This window comes from Gadus morhua, chromosome 5 (genome assembly GCF_902167405.1).
Source record: "Gadus morhua chromosome 5, gadMor3.0, whole genome shotgun sequence".
Classification (NCBI taxonomy): domain Eukaryota; kingdom Metazoa; phylum Chordata; class Actinopteri; order Gadiformes; family Gadidae; genus Gadus; species Gadus morhua.
The window spans coordinates 1622023-1648058 of NC_044052.1; the positions used below are offsets into that span (position 1 = coordinate 1622023).

Sequence of the window (26036 nt, forward strand, 5' to 3'; positions counted from 1 at the left end):
AAGTCAGGTGTGATTAGTACCGGTTCTGAGCACAGAGCCTCCCGGAGCGTCTTGAACGCCCGGTCCGCCGCCTCTGACCAGGTAACCCGGTCTGGTAAGGCCTTACGGGTTAGGTCGTTCATGGGGCTGGCCAGGGTGGCGTACCCGGGAATGAAGCGCTGATAGTAGCCCACCAGCCCCAAGAACGCCTTTACCTGCTTCTTAGTCCCGGGTTGCGGCCAGGCCCGTATGGCGGCTACCTTGCCTTCCTGCGGCCGCACTGTCCCTCTCCCGACCCGGTACCCCAGGTACGTCGTCTCCTCTCTCCCGAGGCGACATTTGGCCGGGTTAGCGGTGAGGCCCGCCTTGCGCAGCTCTCCCAGCACGGCCCTTAGCTGGCGGACGTGGATATCCCAGCTGGGGCTGTAGATGATGATGTCATCGATGTATGCCGCCGCGTAATCCTGGTGGGGCCTCAGGAGCTGGTCCATCATCCGCTGGAATGTGGCTGGGGCGCCGTGTACCCCGAAGGGGAGGACGGTGTACTGGTACAGTCCCCCCGGGGTGGAGAACGCCGTCTTTTCCCGGGCCGCCCGGGTCAACGGCACCTGCCAGTACCCCTTGGTCAGGTCCAGGGTCGACAGGTACCGTGCCGGACCCAGGCGCTCGATAAGTTCGTCGACCCGGGGCATGGGGTAGGCGTCGAACTCCGATGCCTCGTTCAGCCGCCTGAAGTCATTACAGAACCTAAAGGTTCCATCCGGCTTGGGCACCAGGACCACCGGGCTGCACCAGGCGCTGCGTGACTCCTCTATCACGCCGAGCTGCAGCATTCGGCGCACCTCGGCCCGTATGGCCTCCCTCCGGGCCTCTGGGATCCTGTAGGGCGGAACCCTTACCCTTATGCCTGGTGCCGTCCGGATGTCGTGGTGGGTGGCGGCAGTCCTCCCCGGCAGGTCGGAGAACACGTCCCGATGCTGGAGGACGATCTCGTCCAGGTCGTGTCTCTGGGCCGGGCTGAGGTCCTCCCCCACCGGGACCTCCGGGATCTCCTGCCGGGCCGCCAGGGACAAGGGAGCGGGGTCGGCGGGTGTCGGCTCCCCACCCCTCCACTGCTTCAGGAGATTGATATGATATAGCTGCGTCGGCTTCCGCCTCCCTGGCTGGCGGACCCGGTAGTTCACCTCGCCCACGCGTTCCACCACCTCGTAGGGTCCCTGCCACTTTGCCAGGAACCGGCACTCCGCCGTGGGGACCAGGACCAGGACCAGTTCCCCTGGCTGAAAGGTCCTCAGCTGGGCTCCTCGATTATAGACCCTCGCCTGGGCCTGCTGCGCTTGCTGGAGGTGCCTCCGGACGATGGGCCACACCCGGGCCATGCGGTCACGCACCTGCTCCACGTGGTCCACGGTGGTGCGGTGGGGGGACGGCTGGCTCTCCCAGGCCTCCTTGGCGATGTCCAGGATCCCGCGGGGCCTCCGCCCGTACTGCAGCTCGAAGGGGGAGAACCCGGTGGACGCCTGGGGGACCTCCCGTACCGCGAACAGTACGTGGGGTAGTAGTTGGTCCCAATTTTTCCCGTCGGCCTGCATGGTCTTCTTAAGCATCTGCTTAAGGGTCTTGTTGAACCGCTCGACCAGGCCGTCCGTCTGGGGGTGGTACACCGAGGTCCGGAGCTGCTTCACCTGCAGGAGCCTGAGGACCTCCTTCATCACCCGTGACATGAAGCACGACCCCTGATCGGTGAGCACCTCCTTTGCTATCCCCACCCGGCTGAAGAGGAGCATAAGTTCACGGGCGACCGCCTTGGTGGTGGCGGCGCGCAGGGGAAGGGCCTCGGGGTACCGGGTGGCGTAGTCAACTAGCACCAGGATATAGCGGTGGCCCCGGCTGGTCTTGGGAAGGGGGCCCACGATGTCTAAGGCCAAACGCTCGAAGGGGGTCTCGATGATGGGCATGGGAATGAGGGGGTGTCTAGCGATGGCCCGGGGGGCTACCCGCTGGCACTCGGGGCATCCCTGGCAGTGGCGCTCAACATCCCGCTTGACCCCCGGCCAATAGAACCTGGCTAGGACCCGCTCCCGGGTCTTGTCCATGCCCAGGTGGGCCCCCAGGAGGTGGGTGTGGGCCATAAAAAGCACTTTACTGACGTAGGAACGGGGCACCACTAGCTGTTCCCTCACTCCCCCCTCCCCGGAGGCTACTCGATACAACAGACCCCCCCTGGTGCTGAAGTGCGGGTGTGGTGTGTGACTCACCGAGTCTCGGGCCTGCCCGTCATGAACCAGGACGTGGCTCCAGGCGTGCTTGAGGGCCTCATCCTGGAGCTGTGCGGTGGCGAACTGGCCGGGTCGGGACGAGCCTTCCCCCCCCTCTGGTAAGAAGTCCGAGAACTCAGTAAGGGGGGAGCTCTCCGGGTCTTCCGGTGGGTCTGGTTGCTCGGAGGCTGTGAGGGTCTCCGGGGTGTCGGGGGTAGGTTCCGGTGTCTCGCTCCGGACGGGTCCTCTCGCCGTGCGCGCCGGGGTCCCCGGTGGGGAAGGTCCGTTCCCCTCCGATCCCTCGTCCTCCGCCGTCAGCTCCCCCGGGGACGATGGGCGCCGGGTGGCCCCGTAGGCCTGCCGAACCCCCCGCGCCCCTCTGCGGGGAGGGCCTCTCCAGCTCCGTAGCTCCCGCGTCGGGTCCCACAGCCGGTGGAAAATCGGGCAGTCCCTTCCGATTAACACGGGGACCGGTAGGTGGGGGACAATCCCCGCCCGGATCGTGAATACCCCATGGGTGGTGCGGACTACCACGTGGCATGTGGGGTATGTCCGGATGTCCCCGTGGACGCAGGCCACCTCCATCGGATCCCCGGCCTTCCCGCCCGCCAGGTCGGGGCGAAGGAGGGTAACCGCACTGCCGGTGTCCAAGAGGGCCTGCGTGTCCTGGTTCATTACCCGCGCCGGGATGGTCGGACTCCCAGATGTTCCCTGCGTCCAGCAGGTCGCCAACATGCACGTGTGGTCCGCCCCCGGGTCCGCGTACGCTGACGGCATCGACACATCACGTCCCCTCGGGCAGTAGCGAGCGATGTGGCCGTACTGGCCGCACCCGAAGCAGCGCCGCACCTCCCGGTTCTCCGGTACTCCGCTCAGTGGGGTGACGCCGGGAGCCGGGTTGCCGCTGGGGGGCCCCCTCGGGGCTTGGCCGGTCACGGCGCGCCGTGGGGCTGGGGCGGACCCGGCGTTCAGGAGCTGGGCCACCTGCCAGTTCTCCAGCTGGAGGACCAGGTCGTCCACGGTGGCAGGGTGATGGTGGGCCAGCACGCGGCGGGCGTCCGGCGGGAGTCGCCACAGGGTGTGGTCAATGATCACCCGGTCGATCGGGCTGGGGCCCTCTCCCGCTGTCAGCCACCGCTTCACCAGCCGGCTGTGCTGGGCGATCTGGGTGCGCACAGCTCCCTGCGCGTCAAACCGCCAATCCTGCGCGCGTTGCGCGCGCGCCGCGAGGTTGTGGCCGTAGTAGGCCAGTATGGCCTTTTTGAGCGCCGGGTACTGGCGGGCGACGTCCGCCGGCAGGTCCTGGCTCGCCTGCTGGGCGGGTCCGGTGAGGAACGGCGCCACAATGTGCGCCCACTGCTCCTCTGGCCAGCCTTCCCTCTGTGCGGTCCGCTCGAAGACCTCGAGGTAAGCCTCCACGTCATCTTCCGGTCCCAGCTTCGTGAGGCGGCTGGTCGGGGCGGCGGTCGGCGCAGCACGGACGGCGTGCTGAGTCAGCCGCAGAAAAGCTTCGCGGAGCAGGGCGAGGCTCTCGGTGGTCTCCCGCTGGTGTTGCTGGGCAGCCAGCGCCGCGGCTCCGTCCGGGTTCTGCATGGTGGGGTAGTAGTAGTGGGAACGCTCAAGATGCCTGCATTCTCCACCATATGTGGTATCCGGGAATGAAGAATGCGCCGGGATTCAGTGAAACACGTGGCAACGGATGGTTTAAGCCGACTTTCGGCGTTTATTTCAATAAGCAAAGAGGATAAGGGTGCGCTTGGGTCTCCGTGAGCCTCAAGCCTCTGCAGTCCATGCGTCTCTCTGCCTCTCCCGTCCATGCTTGTCTCTGCCTCTCTTGTAGTGGCTCCGGGCCTTTCTCCTCCCCGCCGCCAGGTGTCCCCCATCCCGCTGATTGGGGGGAAGGACCCGGTGCTCTCCGTCGCCGGCTGGTGGGTGGGGGTGGTACACCCCGTCCTTCACGGTTCCGCGGGCCCGTTCAGGCCGAGGCTTCAGGGGCGGGATGCCACACTCTGAAATAAAAATCTGGGCACCCTTAACTTCCTCAAATGAAACAGTAGCAAAACCGAGGTTCTCCTCATAGGTACCAAATCCACCTTTACTTTACTACTTTACACCTTTACACCTTCACTACTATACTAACTCTCTCCTCCTCAAATCCCTCCATAAATTTCAACTGGTCCAGAATTCTGCTTCCCACATTATAACATGAACCCCCCCCCATCCACCACATTACCACTGTCCTCCAACAGCTCCTCTGGCTCCTGGTTCAGTTCCGTATCCAATTCAAAGTCCTCCTGTCAAAATTCAAGGCTATCCACAACCTCGCCCCCCTATATCTGTCTGACCTCGTCCACTCCCTCAAATCCTCTTCCTCCATACACCTGTCTGTCCCCTCTGCCCGTCTTACCAAGAGAATGCTCTGGGGAACAGAGCATTCAGCCACTCTGCTCCCCGTCTTTGGATTTCATTACCAACCCAACTCAGAAACATCGATTCATTTCCCCATTTCAAATCACAAAAAACATCTGTTCAAAACGGCCTATTCCACTTGATGCCAATTACTATGTATCCTACTATTGTTATGATTATTATTTATTTTTCTCTATCTTATTGTTGTTACTTTTTAATGACTATTGTGTACCTTTTTTATTATTATTATCATTTCAGTTACAAAATCTGCATATCATCTTAAAAACATTGCAAGACTTAGAGGGCTCATGTCCACCCAGGACTTACAAGAACTTGTACACGCCTTCATCACTATTAAGCTTGATTACTGCAATTCTCCCCTTACAGGTCTCCAAAGAAAACTCTTTAGGAAACGACAGCTTGTTCAGAACGCTGCTGATAGAGTTCGAACAAAGACCAATACATTTGAACATATAATACCAATTCTTAAATCGTAACATTGGCTCCCTGTAAGTCAGAGAATTGATTTTACAATCATGCTGCTCACCTATAAATCTCTACATGGTTTAGGGCCGGAGTATATAACTTACATGATTCCACTTAATAAGCCATTTAGACCAATAAGATCTTCTGAGACCAATCTGTTAATTATCCCCAGAGTAAACACGAAACATTGGAAAGCATGATTTAGTTAGTATGCAACAATTAGCTTGAATAAACTCCCTGATGATTTAAGAGTTGCCCCAACTCTGACTACCTTTAAAAACAAGACTGAAGACTTTTATGTTTGCTTTAGCTTTCTGCTCAATCTTAAATACATTGCACTTTCTTTTTAACTTTGCTTAGCCTTTGTTTTCTTACCTATTTATTTTATTTTATTATTTCATTTTATTGTATGACTATATTTCAATGTGAAGCACTTTGAGTCTGCCTCATGAATGAAAAGTGCTTTGTAAAAAAGGTTTCCTTGCTTGGCCTTCGCTTCATAGGCTGCACAAACACCACCTCAGAGTTTCTGCCTCGTTGAAAACAATAGGGCGGCCAGAAAATGTAGTCATGGTCAGCCAGGTAAATGCAGTACCCCAATTATTGAGAAACCAGGTTAATCCTTAAATTCCCTAAAACTCTTAAGAGATTGGATTGGTTGTTTGACCAATGCTTTTGGCACTAGAAGTGTTGCAACGCTTAAGAATAACTTCCACATGGCATACTTTCTTTCAAGCCGTAGATTGTCAGTAGGAATGTTTGGTAGTTTGTTTTGATAGCATGCGAGCCGACATCCTTGTGTACCATCAGACCCTTAATCTTCAGCATCGAAGGTCAGAATCCTAAACATTGACTCAAATCTCTTGTTTTTCCTCCTGCCCTCAGGTTATTCTCCTACCATTAAGGGTCAGTTGCTTCATGTCGACACCACCAGCAGCATGCAGTACAGGACCCTGCTGGAGGCAGAGATGCTGGCTGTGAGTACAACGGTTAACAACACCAGTCCAATGGGCTGGAATCCTAATCGAATATCATTTTTTTAATTATCATGCCAAGTTCTCTAATTCAGCACGTTCTATGGGCTAACGCTTTTACAGTTAGTACAGAAGAGCACAGTGATCTAAAAGAGGTCCTGATTGTCCTCAAACTGTGTAGCAAACAAATGTGCATTAACCAACAACTGATTACCACTGATCCACCTGCTAGGATTAACAACAGGATTTAGCAAACGGTTTAGCAAACGGTTTAGCAAACGTTGAAAACATGTTTGCCAAACATGTCTAAGAAGCCAAATTGACAAGAAGTAGCCATTGCTCCAAATGCTCCTTTTCCTAACCTACTACTTGAAGTGACATCCTCTCAGTCTATCTCTGCTCGACACCAACTTCCGTCCATGCATATTCAAGTTAATAAAAGACTTCAAGAGCAGGGAGGGTAATATTCTTTGTAACAAACATAGTATCTAACTTATGTATTTCTGACTATAATATGAGATCCTTTAGATTTTTGAAACTGAAAATAAGACTTTTCTGGTAAATGTAATAAATGTAATCCCTGTAGAACTGAACATGTGTATAGCTTCTCTCAGGGAATCCTAAAACCCCCATCATCATGTTCCTTATTTCTCATGCAGTTTGAATCAATCTATTTTTTCTGTGATCTATTTCTTTAAGTTTCACGTGATCGCCAGCTATCCTCGAGTTTGGAACATGCCTCAGTCATGGCAATGTGAGATTGAGGTTTACAAGGCAACCTATCACTTCATCTACGCTCAGAAAAACTTTTTCACTGGTAAAGCTGACCCACACTATGTATTAATAAGCAATAAACACTTTTTATGAAGTATATGCAATTTGTTTTCATGTTTAATTCACTTTTCCATCACTGTACCGATGGCTGTTCTGTTCAGACCTCATCCAGGATTGGGCGAGCGACAGTGCCCCAGACATATACTCCTTTGTGCCCTACGCATGGAAGTTCAAGGTCCTCTTCCACCAGTTTGAGATGATCTGGGCGGCCAACCAGCACAACTGGATCGACTGTTCCACCAAGCATCAGGAGAACGGTAGGAAACAGGCATATGTACTGGGTTTATATCAGGATATAAAGGTAGGAAACAGGTCTATGTGCTGGGTTTATAGCAGGGTAGAATGGTAGGAAACAGGGCTCTGTACTGGGTTTATAACGGGGTATAACGGTAGGAAACAGGGCTATGTAGAGGGTTTATAACAGGATACAACAGTAGGAAACAAGGCGATATACTGGGTTCATCACAGGATATAACAATAGGGAACCGGGCTCTGTACTGGGTTTATAACAGGAAATAACGGTAGGAAACAGGGCTCTGTACTGGGTTTATAACAGGATAGAACGATAGGAAACATGGCGATGTACTGTGTTCTATCATACAATAATTTTGTTTAGAGGATGCATATATATATGGGCTCTTTAACTGATTAAATTCTTCCAGTAGAGCTATTGTAGATAATGGCAATGATAGAACTAAACCTAAATGACTATGAATGTCATACACAGTGCGTTTTTCCTTCTACTCTTCTGTTGTCCTCCAGTGTATCTCGCTGCCTGTGGGGAGACTCTCAACTTGGATTTCACTTTGCCTTTCAATGAGTTTGTCCCAACGACCTGCAACACCCGCTTCAATCTGAGGGTGAGTCGCAACAACGCATTGTTGAATGCAGAGTATTTAATAGGGCCTAAGAAAAAAGGTTTTTTGGTTCCGGTTTCCGACCGACCCTGTCCATTTGTGTGCGACCCAAATTATTTTATGAGCTTTAAAAAAAAAAAAAAAAAAAAGTTTTTTTTTTTTTGATGCAAACTATAATTACGTTTTTGTACAGCACCTCTTCATTCTGTCCAAGGATGAGCGCATTCTCTCGTTTATAAATGAAAAACAACCTAATTATCATTCGCTGCCGCTGGAAAAAATAAAATAAAAAAATAAAATAAATTCCCTACCTACCCATGACCTCAACTGACAACCAACAGGAACCAAACTTTTTTTTTTTTTAGGCCTAGTGCAAAAACAAAAACATAGTGTCTTTAAAAACAAATATTTCCAAACATGATTATTGTGAGCAGGAGAAGGGTGATGTTGCCTTGGTTGAATCGAGGCTCCTGGCAATAAGATCAACAAATATCGCCTTTAATCAATCTCATCTAAATATTTATATTTACATTGAGGGCATTTAGCAGACGCTTTTATCCAAAGCGACTTACAATAACTAAATTTGTCAGAATGTACTTATTTATATGTGAAGCCCAATCCATTGGCCCCTGTGCATAGGGACAATACTGGTGTTAGGAAATAAATCACGCTTTCCCATCGCTGTGGAATATGAATGTTTTGATAAAAACTGGGAATCTTTATGTCCGTTCCTCTGACCCAACAGGCCGAGGACACCGACATGAGGCTGTCCCTCCCAGAGTGCCATCCTAGCCGCTATCCATTTCTCACTTTGGCTAAAGACTACCAAAATATCAAACTACCAACGGACCAGTTTCCACCTGGAGATACTCAAGGGGCGCCTTTACCTAAACACACAAAGTCCCGATGGAGAAACATCACGCATGCAGAGTGAGGAGAAACGTTCAACGCTTAGCTGATTGTCTTCGAATGGCCTCCACTTTTACAGGCACTGAGAAGCATCAACATATGTTTAGCTACTTTTCCTCATGTTGAAGCTTTACATGATGCTGTTAAAACGGTACCAGAGAACATTAAAACAGTTTGACTAATCATGCTGATTCTGAAAGTCAGCTGATTTTAAATAACGGCAACTCAACAGCTACAGGTTCTGATTCTCAGGACCTGAAGCGACCTGATTTGTGTTTCCAGAAGTGGCTGGGTGGACTGCTGGAGTGTCCCCAACTTCCTGCTGATCATTGACTACACATGGCACCCAATCTATCCACAGAAGCTCGATGAGCAGCTCAAACAGTCATGTGAGCCCTAATGAGTACATTTTTGATTTGTTGTTAAATGTATTTGCTGTAGCGATTGCACCTTTCCATCACGGCTCAGTGTATTTCTGATTAATGAAGATAGTTCATCAGTATGATACTTGAAACGCTTCCGTCTCCCTGCTCAGTGTCGGAGATCGAAGAGTCGATGCTGTCCTCCCTGCGCCCCCCTGAGCACACCCCGCTCCCCCACAGAGCACCACTGCGTTCGGACGGCTTCTCTTCAGCCAATCACAGCCGGCCGGCCGCCGACCCCTCTGAGCTTCCCCCTGACCGGCTGCACGTGGAGATGGAAATGTCCCCCGATTCCCAGATCCTCCTCTACGGCCCACTGCTCAGAGCCCTGGTCGCCATTAAGGTGCAAACACAAGTCTTCTCTTCTCTTATGAATCGTTGTTATTGTATTAAAGGAAATCCGATGTCAACCAGAGGCTGAAATCGGACTTCTCTATTTGGTTTCTGCTCAGGAGAACTACTTTGGCGAGGACGACATGTACACAGACTTTGAAGAAACGGTGTCTAGCCCAGTGCTGTCCACCTGTACCTCCTCGGGCCTGGGCTGGTCCCCGCTAGGCATGGAGGACGGGGAGAGGAGGGAGGCGTCCAGCGTCCACCCCCTCCACCTCAGGCCCTGGGACATCACCGTGCTGATCAACCTCTACAAGGTCCACGGTCGACTGCCCATGGTGAGCTCAGTCCAACAACGTCAGTATCAAGACCAAGACGCATCGCATTCAGAGTAAAGTCTGTCGCTTTTGAAAAAATTAAGTAAATACTAGAGCTGTCAAGCGATTAAAATATTTAATCGTGATTAATCGCATTAATGTCATAGTTAACTCTAATTAATCGCGATTAATCACAAATTATTTTTCTATGCTAAATATCCCTTGATTTTTTTGTCCCATAAATCTTCTCATTTTAATTCTCTTATCAACATGGTGAAGTGCATCGGCTTGCCTTGTGCAAATGATTTTTTATTGATAACAACGTTGGCATATACACTGATCAAAACAGGACGATACAAAAAAAGAGCCTATAGTGCAATTAAACGACTGCTTTGAACAAATGTCATTTGAACATAGCAGTCAGGCTACTGCTTCTTTGTTTTGAGCCAAAGAAAAAAAAAAAAAAAAAAGTTTTTTTTTTTTTAATATAAAATAATTGCGTTAATCGCGCGATAAAAAAATTAACGCCGTTAAATTTGGTTTGCGTTAACGCCGTTAATAACGCGTTTAACTGACAGCTCTAGTAAATACAAAGACAAAAAAATATATAACATTGTCATAGCGCCACACCTTTATTTATGTTTATATATTTTATAGAAAAATTTAAAAATAATTCGTGTTTCATGCCCAGCTGTTTCCAGATGATCTATTGAATGTCTTTCTCTCGATGGCAGAGTGCTTTTACCATTCCTTGTTTTCGGACCAGTTTATATATTTCGCATCGGCAGCCTTTGTGTGATGCCACAGTTGATGCAATCGACTGCCATGATGGACATAGTGGTACCGGTAACATATACCTGTGGGCCGGAGGTTACAGCCTGCATGTTGGCTGTGTAGTGTCTCCCTGACATGCGTCTGCCTCCAGCCCTGCAGCAGCGAGGGCCCCGAGGGGCCGTCGGGCTTCCTTGAGCGACTCTGCTTCGAGATGAAGAAGGGCTACAAGGAGACCATGCTGCAACTGATCCTGTCGCCCATCCACATCTTCCTCAGCGACAACTACCAGGTGAAGTACTAGTAGGGCGGCCTAGCTCAGGAGGTAGAGCGGGCTGACTGGTAACCGGAAGGTTGCTAGTTGTCCCGGGTGAGACACCTCACCCGGACTGCTCCCGACGAGCACACCCTGTGTGGCGGACAACCCCGTTGGTGTGTGAATGGTTGCAAGTCGCTTTGGATAAAATAGTCTGCTAAATGAAACCGTTAACTCTATTAAGCCTGTATTATTTTGTAAATTAAAGATTAATATCAGACCAGTTAATATAATTCATAGTCGTACACGTTTATAGGATTTATAATTGTATTGTCATGTGTTTACAAAGGCGATCTGACCTGTTTGTAATCCCTGGTCATGTGGTTTATCTAAGTGTTTGCTCAGAGCTTAATATTCATGAAGCCTTAATCATGGGATTGTCATTCCTCATGGGTTGGGGAAACATGTTCTATCAATGGAATGTTAGTAAGTGAAGAGTTAACGCTTATGATAATCTGCATGTTTTACATTGTTTCACATGGCTGTCATCTGAATGTACTCCAGGATTTCCCACATCACTTTACAGTTTACAGCTAAGCAACACACGCCTGCCGCCGTAACTACGACGTCCCAAGTTATCCAAAAGTATCAAATAATCTAAACTTCGTTCACTCTCTTGTTTATAGATCAGGCTGCAGGGCAACAGTCTGACACCCTGCATGTAAATAGGCATAAATGGTCCACTAGTAAAGTGTGCTACCCCCCCTCCATAGTGTAGGATCACCTCTGGGCTGAATTATTTTATATTAAAACCAGGACTGTTTTGCTGAGAAAACAGATGTGTGAACACAAAAAAAGTTTGAATTTGTACATCATATCCTCTAAAGCCACTTTGACTGTCTTTGTTTTAGGGATGCACGATATATCGGCATTTTTTAACACATCGGCATCGGTCGATGAGTAAAATTGGGCCGATATCTTAAGGTTACAACCGTAACCCCGGTTCTCTGATGGCATGAGTGAGGTATCTCACATATGGCTACGCCTCCCTGCGTATCCCTCAGAAGCACTTTATCACTACGCCAGCCATGATTGGCTGGCCACGTCTGACGCACCCGGGTCAGCCCCCTATATAACTATCTGACAGTGCGTACAGCGTCATTCAAGGCAGCAACCTCTTCTCGCTCACCGCAAGAAGGGCAATTCGGTGAGATACCTCACTCATGCTATCAGAGAACCAGGGTTAAGGTTGTAACCTTAAGTTCTCTTTCAAGGAATCGTGATGTATCTCACATATGGGATATGTATACTCCCTTATTGCCGGACAGGCCAACCTCAACGATACGTGACCATTCCAATCATGACAGAGCGTCCTGCGCTCCCCATGAGTTCACACTCAAAACAGCGTGAGCCAAGCGAGGCGCAGTAACGTCAAGTCGGTAAAACCTCATGAACGTAGTGGGTGAAGCCCAAGAAGCGTTTTCGCACACCTCCTGCAACGAAACACCTTTAAACAAGGCCCACGATGTGGCAACGCCCCTTGTTGAATGCGCATGCAAACCAACAGGCGCCTCCAGCCCTTTTGCTGAATAAGCCAAAGCTATAGCCTCAACAACCAAGTGTGATAAACGCTGCTTTGTGATAGGCTTACCCTTGTGAGGGCCAGACCATGCGACGAACAATTGATCCGCTTTCCTAAACGATGGAGTCCTTGACACATGAGCTCCCAGAGCACGCACAGGACACAACGTATGCAGCCGCCGTTGTTCTGCAGAGGTGAACGGTGGAGGGTAGAAAGCACTAAACTCCATGGAAAGGTACGATTAGGATGTGTCCATGACTTTAGGGACATACGCCGGGTTCGGCCGCAGCGACACCTTAGAGTCCCCAGAGCCAAACTGCATTCACGACGAATGCACCGATAAAGCGTGTAGATCACCAACTCGTTTTGCTGAAACTAACGCCATGAGCAACGCCGTCTTAAGGGATAAAGCCCCCAACACCAGTGGCAAATCCCACCCAGGTTATAGAGGTTTTGATACAGGAAACGACGGACCAAGGGATGCTGTCCGACTGTCTTACCGTTAATACCCAAGTGACACGCTGATATGGCAGCGAGATACACCTTCAGCGTAGAAAACGCCCTCCCCTTGTCAAGGAGAGACTGTAGAAATATCAACACAGTATCAACAGAACACTGGAAGGGGACTTCATCAGTAGAAGTCACCAATCCTCAAAGACACGCCACTTAGCCTCATACACAGTACGCGTCGAAGGCGCCCTCGCGCTTTGGATGGTCATTATAACATTCTGTGGCAGGCCACATGACGTAAGATTCATCCTTTCACGGGCCAAGCCCAGAGAGCCAAACGTTCTGGGTGGGGATGAAAAATTTCCCCCCGAGCATGGGACAACAGATCCCTGCGCAGCGGGAGTCGCAGCGTTTGTGAATAAAGCATTTGCTTTATTCACAATTCGGCGCTACCAGAATAGCAATAAGACCCTTGTTCCTTACTCTGTCTAATGTGGAGGTTATCAGAACCAACGGGGGAAATGCGTAAAGGAGTGTGCGTGGCCACGCGTGCGCCAATGCGTCCAACCCGAGCGGAGCCTCTGGATCGTTCAGAGAGAAGAACTGGGGACATTGTGTGTTCTCCCTGGTGGCAAAAAGGTCTACTGACGGCAACCGTAGCGGTTTCGAATCAGTTCCATCACCTCCCGGTGAAGTTTCCACTCTCCATAACGAGGGTATCCCCCGTGAGAGTAAATCCGCGCCATGGTTCATCACTCCAGGCACATGCGTTGCCCTGAGTAAGAGTAGATTGGCGCTGCTCCAGAGGATCAGTTTGTGTGCCAGTCTGTGTAGTTGAGGGGAGCGCAAACCTCCCTGCTTGTTGATGTAGGCCAATGCCGTCGTATTTTCTGTCCTTACCAGAACATGAGCGCCTGTTACATACGGCAGAAAATCTCTCAGCGCCAGGAACACTGCCATAAGTTCGAGAACATTGATGTGAACAGAGTGCAGTTCCGATCTCCATTGGCCGTTCACGATCACCTTTCGTGGGTGGCACCCCACCACCATAGAGACGCGTCGGTGGTAACCACCTTCCTCGCACATATCGTGCCAAGTTGCACGCCTTGTGTAAGGAAATACGGATGCTTCCACTGACGAAGCGCCAGCGCGCCGTCTACTGGAACAAATATGCGGCGGCGTGCATGAACTCGTGGGTCCAGACCGAGACTCGACACCCAACGTTGAAAACCCCTCACATACAGCCTGCCAAGGGGAACCCCCATCAGAGCTGACGCCATCAGACCCTATAGTCTGTGGCAATCCCTCAATGTGACATAATTTCCCCTTCGAAACAAAGTGAGACATGCATAAATCGCCTTCACTCTGTCCGGAGTTAGTCGAGCCCTCATTGTGACTGAGTCCAGAGACAGCCCGATGAAAGTTATTGACTGAGAAGGGGTCAGTACACTCTTCTTCAAGTTGAACCTGAACCCCAGCGATGACAAGTGTGCCATCGTGTGTTCCGTATGAGCAACTGCATCCTGTGCTGAACTCGCAGCCAGGAGGAAGTCGTCTATAAAGGTTGCCAGACGAATCCCTTTCGTACTGAGTGGACCTTACGCGGCTTCTGTGCATTTCACAAAGACTCGCGGGCTTAGTGACAGGCCGAAAGGAAGAACCGAAAACTCGTAAATCACCCCTTGAAAGGCAAATCTGAGATACTTTCTGTGCGGGGGGTAGATTCAGATATGGTAATATGCGTCGGCCAGGTCCAGGGTGGTGAACCAATCGCCTGGACGTACGAACCTCAGCAGTGCTGAATGTGTCAACATCCGAAATCTGTATCGTCTGAGATGCATATTCAATGCCCTCAGATCCAATATACGTAGGTCTCATGCAACCTCCCTTTTTCTTTATTATGAAATATCTTGAGTAGAACCCGCTCATTGCTTGAGCTGGTGGAACCACTTGAATCGCGCGTTTCTCCAGTAGAGACTCTATCTCTGCTGCAAGAAAGTGAGCCGCTTCCCCCACTGCCTGCGTGTGTATTATTCTCGAGAAACTCGGAGGGGAATGCATAAACTGGATTCTGTACCCTTTTCCTATGGTTTTCAGAATCCATTCTGATTTCACAATTGGCTGCCAGTGCTGCATTCGCTGTGCGAGTGAGCCCACTGCCGGGGCCAGCGCCACAGGTGGAGCAACGGCGCCCGCTCGTGGAGTGTTGCTCCCGCCTGTTTATAGCCTGCTCCGACAAAGAGCTCATATGGCTTATTATTTGACTTTTTTTCAAAAGCAGTGCCCTCGGCCCTCGGCCTGGATGCACTAGGGGGTACAATTTTTTGATCTAAACATGTTTGCGCTTTCGACAGTGGACGGGTTCTGGAACTGTAAACCGTCCTGAGTCGCAACGGCAGACTCTTCGGACACACCCCTTTGCTGTGGGAGAGGAGCGTGCATCTGGCAGACACGTTTCCCTCTCCCGGCATCGAGCTAGGCGAACTGCTTAGGCCTCTTGCCCGGGTGTGGGCGAAGTGGCGCTGGCTTGCCTCCACGCTGATCCACTGGTGCAGCTGGTTTGTTGGCCCACGCAGCCCCAGCCTCAGTCTTGGGTTGAGGTGGAGGTCTGGGGTGCGAACCGGGACGTCTCGGAATCCTGTAGTTCGGCGGAGGCCTGGCCACCGCCTGTGCAAAGGATGGCCGGGAAGTCGGAGCGGGAGGAGGCTGCGTCTTCCTGGGCATGCAGGTCGGCAGAGCCTCCCCCTCCCGTTTCTTTGCCTCACAGCGGCGTTGCATGGTGGTCACAGCGGGGCCGAACAAGCCCTTTGGATCCACCGCAACGTCGAGGAGCTGGACTTTCTCGCGGTTAGGGAGGCTGGATAAATTGAGCCAACGTGCTCTCTCCTGCGCCACCATGGTGCCCATAGCCTTTCCCGAGGCCTCCACGGCGCACCGGTGAAGACGGAGGCATAGGTCGGTCACAACACGCATCTCGTCCCAGAGTTTGCGGTCCATGTCTCACTCTACGCATTCCAGCGCGGCTCCCCCCTGGATTGGGCTCTTTGATGAGAACGGCTGCGACCAGGTGCGGGTAGCCTCTTCCACACACTCGGGGAACAAGGGGAGAAGTTGTCTCTCCGCGCTTTTCACCCGGGGTAAACTCTTGCCTTCGTACCGGGAACCGGTCTTTTCGGGCGGAGCGTTGGGCCATGGGATTTCCAGCTTGGCGGCAGCGCGCCTGCACACATCATGTAGGCTCGTGCCGATAGTCGGGGAACCGTCGTCATCGCCTCTCGCACCCTGTGCGTAGGTCAAGGGGGGTTCCTCGCAATCCAGCCTCTTCGACTGGCTGGAACGGGTCGCAGCCGTCCTCTTCAAACAGGACTGCGTCGTCCGAGCCATCGACGGAGTCAAGTTCATCGTGGGCATCGCAGCCCCCCAGGCATTCGGACTCGGTCATCGCCCTTAGGTCCTCTTGCTCCATCCTTTCACCCCAGTCGGTGCTCGCGCCCGCTGTGGCTACTTGGATATGGTCGCTAGGAATTGGGGCCTCCGAAAGCATCAGGTCTTTGTCTGTCAGGCTAACATGGCGAGCTAGCCGTCGTCGGAGACTTTTCATTGGGAGTCGTGCGCAGTGGTCGCAGGTACCCATAGGAGCTAGTGCTTCTCGGGCATGTCTCAGCCCGAGGCACTCATTGCAGGTGACGTGGGTATCTCTCTCAGATATATGGTTCCCGCAAACGCACACCCGTCCAAGCTTCCCATCCACTGTCAGGAGGGGAAGAAGCCATGGTTTAACTGCAGTTTGGAGACTGGCCAGTTGTATTTTATTACAGCTTTGCAGCTGATTCGGTTTAGCTTCCCAGCTAAACGTGTCAGCTTTCCAGCTAGATGATCGAGTTAGCTTTGCAGCTAGATGTTCCCGGTGACTAATGTTTGGATACAAGCTAGTCACTGTAGAAGCGAGTAACCACTGTTTGGAAACAGGCTGGTTAAAGATAGTTGTTTGGTGACAAGCCTATCTGTCGACAACCGCTTAGTAGGTACTAGCACCCGGCGAGCGAGTGGTAAGCTCACTCTGTGGACAGTAGCGTAGAACCTCGGCACTTGGTAGTATCGTCGATATTTACTTCTGAGCGAGAAGAGGTAATTGAATGACGCTGTAGCACGGTCAGATAGTTATATAGGGGGCTGACCCGGGTGCGTCAGACGTGGCCAGCCAATCATGGCTGGCCACGTCAGCCATGAGGGGATAGTGCTTCTGAGGGATACGCGGGTAGGCGTACCCATATGTGAGATACCTCACGATTGCTTGAAAGAGAACCTCTAGTTGCTGTTTGTGTGTCGGGAGTGGGAGTGGGAGGGAGAGGGGGATTTGGCCATGTGTATTGGGGGATTATTTGTTTATCAACACGGCGGATGCGCGAGCAGAATGATTGCAAAAATAGAACTTGTTTGACTGGTTGCCATGGTTATCTCCGTGTTGTTGCAGTGTTAATTAGCGACGTTGTCAGCTTACTGTTTTTTTAAACTGTAATCAGGTAGCCCTGTTACCTTGTTATTTGTAAGTTAAATACGTTCTGAAAATAAAGGAACAAAGAAATAAAGGATGATTAACTAAATGTTATCATCTGAGAAACTTTTTTTTAAAAACATATATCAATATTGGTCATCGGCCATAGCAGCAAAATTAATATCGGATATCGATATCGGCCAAAATTGTCACATCGGTGCATCCCTACTTTGTTTATCTAACGCTTAGTTGTGATGAAAAAAATTAATGATTGATATTCTTTCAACCCATGGAGCTCTAGCAGGCTGCAGTTCACTTAGCGGCCACAGGGGCAGTAATGAGAATTAATTATTGATTCTTACGCAGAGTACCTTTGAGCATACAATTTGGGTATGATCTTTAGCATTCCAAAATTTAGCTCAGGGCGAAAGTGGTTGATTACATTGAGTAATGTCTAAATCCCACAGCCTACTCAAAGGGGACATATTATGAAAACAACACTTCTCCTGGGATTTGTTGTTTTTGGGTCTTTGGTGCACCCACACGCATACAAACTTTGAAAAAAGTCTGTACATGAATTTTTGAGTGAGATATGCATTTCTGAAAGTACCCCGCCTACAGTTACCAAATGAGCGAGTCAGTTTCGGCGCCCCCTACTACGTAGGAAGGGGGCACGCTTGAATATTACCTCCCACTTCCCCACTCCCCTCCAATCAGAGCATAGCTAGGATCTTGTGGACCAGCGGACGAGCAGCTCTGGCGGGGGGAACTCAGCGGCAGCTCAGCTCCGGGAGTACAATCTCTTACTCTACCGGACTGCCGCCGAGCTCCCCCCGCCGGAGCTTCGGTGGCAGACCGGAGGAAGAGAAATGGAGGAGAAAGGGATTGTATTCCCTGAGCTGAGCTGCCGGACTGCCGCCGAGCTACCCCCGCCGGACTGCTGTGAAGCCGGACTGCCGCCGAAGCAGTTCGGCATCTCAGCTCCCGGAGTAAAATCCCTTTCTCCTCCATGTCGCGGTTCATGGACTTCAGAGAGTCAAGGCCAAAGTTCCTTTTCCCCCAATTCTTCTCAACCATGGCCGAGATATCCCATGGCCATTTGCTCCAGGAGTACGCAAATGGCAACAATCCCTTCTCCTCCATGCTGTGGTTCAGTCTTGACAGCTCATTGGTCAATGGGCAGCAGATAATTTGCACTAAAGTGGCAGACACAAGAAACAGCGCATTCTGAAGGGACTGAAACAGAGGGGAATAGCGGTAGGCGAGAATTTCTTTCCTAAAAACTATTTCCAGCAAACCGCTTCAAAAACATGTGTTCTGGAACTCAAATACTATGTTTACTTGTTGGGAAAACACCATAATATGTCCCCTTTAAGTGTTGTTGCTGTCCTCATCAACCATCCCAGTGTAAGAAAGGTTTGTAAATAAAGCAGACAGTTTGTTGTCTTATATTTTGTGTGTTCCTCTAGCGTCCAACCTCTGATGGCATGTTGAGGGACGGCCACCTGAGTCTGACCGGCCTGCAGATGAGAGCCCATGCCATGTTCTCGGCCCAGGGCCTTCCCATGGGCAGTGACACACTGGAGTACGCCTGGCTTATCGACATGCAGGCCGGCCTGCTCACTGGACGGGTCACCATCCCACAGGTAGGTTTGGTTTCTGATTAACCAAACTTCAAAATGTTTCCAAAGGATTAATGGGGCTGTTTAAGAGTATACCCCTAGTGTATCCCTCCTAGTGTATCCCTCCTAGTGTATCCCTCCTGGTGTATCCCACCTAGTGTTTCCGTATTTCCTGGTGTATGAATGTGAATGTGAATGTAACACAAACTGTTTGATACGGTTTTAGATACAGATGACACTGACTGTTAATATACAAACATTGGTGAACTATTGCAGCCTACATATCAGGAAGACGAGAACTCGTTGGGGTTTCTGACGTGTATCCGTATGTTTTTTTGTGCTTCCCGCATACCTAAAACTAACCATTGTGAACTCCAGATTTTAATGCATTCAACCAGCCATCTTCCTTGAGTATTATCCACTTGCAAATTATCCTTTTTTGATTCCTCAGTGCATGGAGAGGAGGGGCTATTCACAGACGGTCTGTGGGTTAGCGAGAGCAGTATGGGCTGGGTGAACCAAAGCCCTGCTTACAACTCTCCAATGAAATACATTTCTACCCAATCGAAATAGTCAAATAAATTAACGATCCATATGTGGTGGTCAATTTTGGAAGCATATATGTAGCAAAATTCAAATGGCAATGCAAATTGTAATGTCATTTGAATTTTGCAACACATAGAGCATGGCGAAATGCATTGCAACTGGGGGCGCTTTAGCTTTTTTCTATTTGAATAAAGGCACCAAAAAATTTAGCAATGTTAACTCTATTTTTGTTGTTATAACTTTTTCAAATGGAATTGAGGATTTCATTGTCACTTTGCATTTTAAAATACACTTAGAATAAAAAAAAATCTAATTACATTATTAAATTGCGTAATGAATTGTAAATTGCATTATACAATGACTTATTGAATTGCACCTTGCATTGCCATTTGAATTTTGGTACATATATGCTTCCACAGAATATGTATTTATTTTTGCGAATCACGATTGAACATTTTATATAAAAACCTTGATACTGAAATCCTGAACCCGATGCAGAAATTGTGCGTTTACCAACGGCAAATCAATATATGTGAACAAGTGCGATGATGTTGATTCCCTGGGTTGTTTAAATCCAAGTTAACAGCTATTATAGCAGCAGACTATAAATTGAGATGGTGATCAGCACATGTTTGACTGTTTGTTTTTTATTATGTGTGCGTCGATGTCATCTTTAGTTGGCGAATGTGATCGAGTGGGGGGAGACGTTTGTGTTCCACGTGGTTTCTCGGGAGTTCCAGCTGGAGCAACCGAAACCCTCGGTCATCTGCCAACACGGTGTGGACCGACGGCTTTGTGATGCTAAGGTGAGCAGCTCAACCTATCACCTAAAGGGGTGATATCATGCTTTAGACCAGTGGTTCTCAACCTTTTTTTGAGCAAACGCCCCCCCCCCCCCCCCCCCCCTCAATAAAAAATTTAAAATAAACTAAGAACCCCACTCACACTCGTGTTATATTGCTTAAAGTTGTCGGTTCATCGTTTTTCATTGATTTTGCGTCGGTCACTAATGGCAATGAATGCCCCCCTGACCTTACCCTGATCCTCTGGCGGGGGACTCCACGAAAAAAGCAGAGGCCTAATAAGGCCTACATGTTTTGTATTTGAAATGCAACAGTCTTTTCGCGGAAACTTTGCTCAGAGCAGCTGGAACTGAACAAGAGGAAGGAGGTAAACGGGCTATGAAACAAAATTTGATCAGTGTTACTATAGAGATCATGACGATAGCTGATGTAACGGGAGTCTGGCGTGTGCAGGACCGAACCGCGCTGCATAATAACTGTTCCACTGCGCATAGACAGTAAAAAGTAGCTGAGACGGTAGTGGGGTTAGAAACTAATAAATGAAAATAGGTTATTTATTTCAGGTAGCCTATTTTTTCACGCCAAAGAAAATAAAATAATTAAATATCCCCCCAAAAATGGAATCACGTTCCCAGCGCCCCCCTAGGTTGTGCGAACGCCCCCCAGGGGGCGGTACCGCCCCCGTTGAGAAACCATGCTTTAGACTGATAAATGACATATGTATCCATGTTTTACCTCTGCTAGGCTAGAAAAATCTAAGTCTAAGCCAGGGGGAGTATTGGTGCCAACGAGAACGGCCCTCAATAAGTGCGTGAAACAGCTTGTTTGCGCTCCAACTTTACTTCCGTAATAGTGTGACGTCAGACATTGGGCAGTGCAGAAGTTGCGCCTCCCGGCTACCTGCAATATTTACAACTTCTCGGGGGTGGGAATCTGCCGACGCACACGCAAAACGTTTTACCAATCGCAACAAAGTGACTGGGCTAGTAGGGGGGCCTTAAAACGACATGATACAAAACAACATTTTTGAAAGACGCTGAGATTGGTTTGCAGAAGTGGACAGAGAACGATAGGGGCATTTTTAACATAAAGGCGTGTAACCCTATTCTGATAGTACCGCCAAATACAATTATTAACCCTTAAAATAAAGCATGATATCATCCCTTTAAAGGTTGGGTATGGAATTCGCTTTTTTGGCCATTTTTGCAAAATTACTTGAAATCCTTATCATAACCCACTTACAGCCACTGAGTTAGAAGTACTGACATGAAAATTAAACAAGTCAATCATCTGTGGAACGGGCAGGGCTCGAAAAACTCCAGCCAATGATTTCCAGAGCCACAGAGTTGCATTGGACAGTAAGTACGTCAATCAAACGGTCGTACTGCACTCCCGCGCCCTGCGCGCGACCCCTTCGTGCAGTACTCGTGAGTCGTGACCCAGAGCTCGTGACCCAGAGCAAGCTCCTCTTTGTTGTTATCCTGCGGTAGCCACTGGAACTTGTTAATCCACATTTGGACCTAGCAGTAGAAGACCATTTCCATGGCAGACAAGACGCCACCATCCCCACCACCACCAGCAAACAGTGGTGAATAGCACACACAATTTAATCTTTCACAAATCACAATTGTTAAACAAAATAGCCATGGGGCACAGTAAACTATGCTTACCTAGTGTTGGCCAAAGCATTGCTATGATGACCAGGCTAAGGCCATCTAGCTAATTTTGACAGGCTATGATATTTTGCCATAAACTTGGGTGAAAACTAGGGTTCACATCCAGCTGCTCACAGAACAAGTTTAGCGCACCACCGCTACCCTCAAACTTTTTCATGTAACTTTTTTTCAGCACTAGGTCATATGAGCATTAAATAAATGCTGCGTCTCAGAATGCCTTGGACAGCAGCGAGGATGATTCGCTTTGCCACGGGCCGAAACAGTGCGGAGCGACCACAATCAGAGCGAACACAGCGGGGCAGAGGAGTGTCAGGAATAGTCTTTGGTGTACACATCAGTATGGCCTATTTGCACTACTGTTTAGTGGCAATGCAGTGTTTTATTCTATGCCTTTTTATTTTCGTATATTATTTCAATGAATACAATTTATTTATAAAAACAAGATCTGGTCTTCAAATCTTTTTTCCAAATATAGGTCGTCTTACAATGGGGTTTGTGTTTATATTCGGACCAATACGGTACAGCAGGCGCTCACATGACGTTAAGCATTTCCTGGTGCATAATGTGACGCTTCAGAACCTAAAATCCCGTTTCTCCCTGTTGACACGACAACACATAACCGGCGTTTTCAGAAATCTCCACTTTGGCCAGAGTTTTTAGAAATGATCGTTTTCTGTGATAAGACAGGGCCTCAGACAGGGGGTGCTACAGCACCCCCAGCACCCCTACTTCCCGCGGTACTGCCGGTGTTAAGAAGAGGCAGTGAATGAAGTATTGATTAGACAGCGATTTATTATTAACCATAGCAACGCTGGTAAACAAACCTGCAAAGCCCAATCCTTACGAGAGCTCACCGCGCTACGGCCATCCGGAGGCGCAGAGCTTTTTGCCGTAATATTATATATACAATTATATTATATACTATTATATATAGAATGTTATAAGACGCTGTCATCGAGATTTGGCGCGCTGCCAGACGCTGTCACAGTGTGAGAGGAGAGTTGACGGAGAAGATGGCGGTTGACCTAGTTTCAAAGTTTATACCGTTTATACTCTGTAATACCGGTGTTGAGACGAGTGTATTACTCGGTGTGAAAATGTCCACACCGCAGCAACCCTAGGGAAAACCAGGACTTCCAATACAATTATATGAAACAAACATACATTTTCTAAAAATAGTAATGATTTATGTGACCGTTTAATGTTTATAATATCTGGTGCAACTTACAGCTGAATGTAGTGCCATGTTTTTAACGAAAACCTACGCTAGCCTGGCTCGCTCTCGCTCATCTGTGTTCGCGCTCGTGCATGATTGCGCGTCCAGGTACTTGGAATGGGTGGAGTCTAGGGATCGACCGTTACGGATTTTTTAGGGCCGATACGATACCGATATTTTTTCATCAGTCTTAGCCGATATGCCGATACGCCGATACCGATTTTCTTGAGCCGATATTTAAAGCCGATACTGCTTTTGCTCCCTCAATCATAAAAATTACACTGATAACAAATGTTACAAGTCTCAATTTAAAAAAAGGAACATTTATTGAACTTCAATATAAAAAACAATATTTAACAAATAGTAAAAACAGGTGAGGTAGAACAAGTAAGAACAAGTAGATGAACAATATTTAACAAATATTAAAGACAGGTGAGGTAGAACAAGTAAAAAAGAAAAAAAATTGGCGAAAAAAATATCGGCGAAAATCAGCCGCGTATCGGCCGATACCGATACACGTAAAAAACGCGAATATCGGCCGATAATATCGGCCAGCCGATATATCAGTCGATCCCTAGTGGAGTCAGAGTCAGCGTTGAAGGAGAGGGGGTAGGACCATTTGAGTTGTGTATTTTCAAAATCTGCTGGCGTTTCGCAAATCCCATACCCAACCTTTAAGCGTTGATTTTTTTTGTGCAGTACGCACTAGCTCCTCTGACCGGGGGAAGCTGAGGTTTTGAAAGGCCTACACCTTCTGGGTTGAGGATTCCATTTCTTGGTCATCCGTGGAGAACCGCTGTACATAACAAAGGGTTACTAGAAGCATGTTGTTGACTCATTTGAAATGTATTATTTTTATTTTACATAACAGATTGTTGTCACTCCGCCAACAGTTTTGATACTTTGTACCAATGTGAAACAGAATAGTTTCCTTTCTTGAGCCTAAATGATGAGGATCAACCAAAATTGTTTTTTTAAATATTCTTCGTGAAGCGATCGGGAAATGCAAGGATTTATTAAGGTGTGACACTGATGAAAATATGTCAAGCTATTTTATAACTATTTTAAATGTCTTTCTTATCTTAGATGAGCTGCCTGCCAGGCCACTGCAGGACCTCGGAGGACCTCAAGTACACCATGACCCGTCTGGCCGTGGACGGGGCCGACATCTTCGTGGTAGAACACGGCTGTGCAGCCAACATCAAGGTAATGTATCGCTGAAACCAACTGATGATCTGGAATTTCGATTGCAGAATGAAATCTGCAGTGGTTATCATTTCAACCTAGCCTGGTCCTACCAGACTCTTGTACTTCATTTCAGTTTTACAGAGAGTCTGGACCCACTCAATTGACTAACGTTAACTCACTTGAAGGCGGATGTCTGTTGAAGTTTAAAACTATTAGATCTGCCCAGTGCCACTGCGTATCTACCATAACCAATCGCTAACTTTTGGTCGTGACGTATGTCATGTGCCAGGACCGGCCGGGAATCACGTTGCGCGCAGGCTGTAAACAAACCAAACACTGGGCGTGAAGATGTCCGTCATCAAGAGCTGACTTCATTGTCATTCAACGTTATTGTTCTCAGCCAACCCCTCTGTTCGCTGATTCGACGCACACAATTTGGACGCAGAAAACCTGCGAATATACTGCAAACCCAGACGTAGTAGTGACGGGAAATTAAAATTGAGCAGAAGTACTTAGGAGGGCGGAGCCAGGCTAATTTGAACCATCTTCCAGCTTCAAATGACCAGGAAATATTTCTAGTCAATACTGATTGATATTGATTACAATACGGTTTTTAATAAGATCACATCCTATATAAATCTATAATGCCTAATCTTAATATCGACACTCCCGTCCTGAAAGCTCGGACCACTCACAGCAGCCAAGCTATGCTAGTTCACGTTAGATTGGACAAAACGCTGTGTTTGAGTATTTTTTTCTTTCTATATTCTGGTGGGGCCCAAACGTAAACATTGCGACTTCAAAGGTAAAAAATATTGTTCAACTTAAAAGTCGCTGAGTGTTATTTCCTGATTCCCCAGACTGCGACGATACGCCTGGCCAGCTGTAACCTGCACAACCAGGCGGTTGGCGAGGGGATCAGCGCCGTGGTCCAGGACGTCAGCATCCACCAGTACATCGAGCAGCAGACGCAGCCCTCCACCGACTGGCCCCGGGTGCCGCTGGGAGGGCAGGGCCCGGCACAGCCTCCCACTCTCAGACGATCCTTCTGGCTGGAGGCCGGCTCTGTGGACCTAAACCTCATCACTGCGGACATAGCCCTAGCGGCCGACCACTCCGCCAAATGTGAGGTACAGAGGCAATTCCTGGAGCTTCATGACGCCCAAAGCAAGAGGTAGGCTGATGACTTTATTCTACGCTTCTGAACTACTAACTTTCTTTTAGCTGCGTTTGTCACTGAGACTCGTCTTGTACATAGAATAAGTGATTTTCAAACCCCTTCTAAAACAAACGTCTGTCTTCTTCCATTGGCCACCACTAATGGCGACCTCCTCTGGTATTCTGGCTGTCAGACTGTGGTTCCTGTGGCCCGACGATCCAAGCATTCGAAACAAGCGCGGCAGGAGCCGCTGTGGGTGCCTGGGGGGATGCCGGTTTTTTGGCGGGAACAACATCGGCCTGGACTTCTTTAAGCTGGAGGAGGTGACGCCGTCGTCCTCCTTTTCCGGCTCAAACGCTGAGTGGGACATGTGCTACGGTCAGTCACTCCTGCACCCCGGGGAGTGCATCATCACCAAGGAGACAGCCAAGGCAGTGGACGGTACCGTAAACGTCTTAATCCTCGTTTACCGGTTTACCCTTTTATTTTTTTAC

At 49.1% G+C, this 26036-nt stretch overlaps 1 protein-coding gene across 17 annotated transcripts in view; it reads left to right on the forward strand.

Annotated features, from left to right (window-relative positions):
• The window catches only part of kiaa1109 (KIAA1109 ortholog), a 148200-nt gene that overhangs the window by 18103 nt on the left and 104061 nt on the right, over window positions 1–26036 (forward strand). For all 17 annotated transcript variants that reach the window (XM_030357501.1, XM_030357502.1, XM_030357500.1 and 14 more), the window contains exons 13-26: window positions 6018–6109; window positions 6806–6923; window positions 7042–7197; window positions 7703–7800; window positions 8543–8727; window positions 8989–9095; window positions 9242–9471; window positions 9581–9799; window positions 10704–10841; window positions 18802–18978; window positions 20178–20306; window positions 24282–24401; window positions 25244–25557; window positions 25736–25983. In XM_030357501.1, the coding sequence (XP_030213361.1) occupies window positions 6018–6109; window positions 6806–6923; window positions 7042–7197; window positions 7703–7800; window positions 8543–8727; window positions 8989–9095; window positions 9242–9471; window positions 9581–9799; window positions 10704–10841; window positions 18802–18978; window positions 20178–20306; window positions 24282–24401; window positions 25244–25557; window positions 25736–25983 (2331 nt within the window). The remainder of the gene's footprint in view (window positions 1–6017; window positions 6110–6805; window positions 6924–7041; window positions 7198–7702; window positions 7801–8542; window positions 8728–8988; window positions 9096–9241; window positions 9472–9580; window positions 9800–10703; window positions 10842–18801; window positions 18979–20177; window positions 20307–24281; window positions 24402–25243; window positions 25558–25735; window positions 25984–26036) is intronic.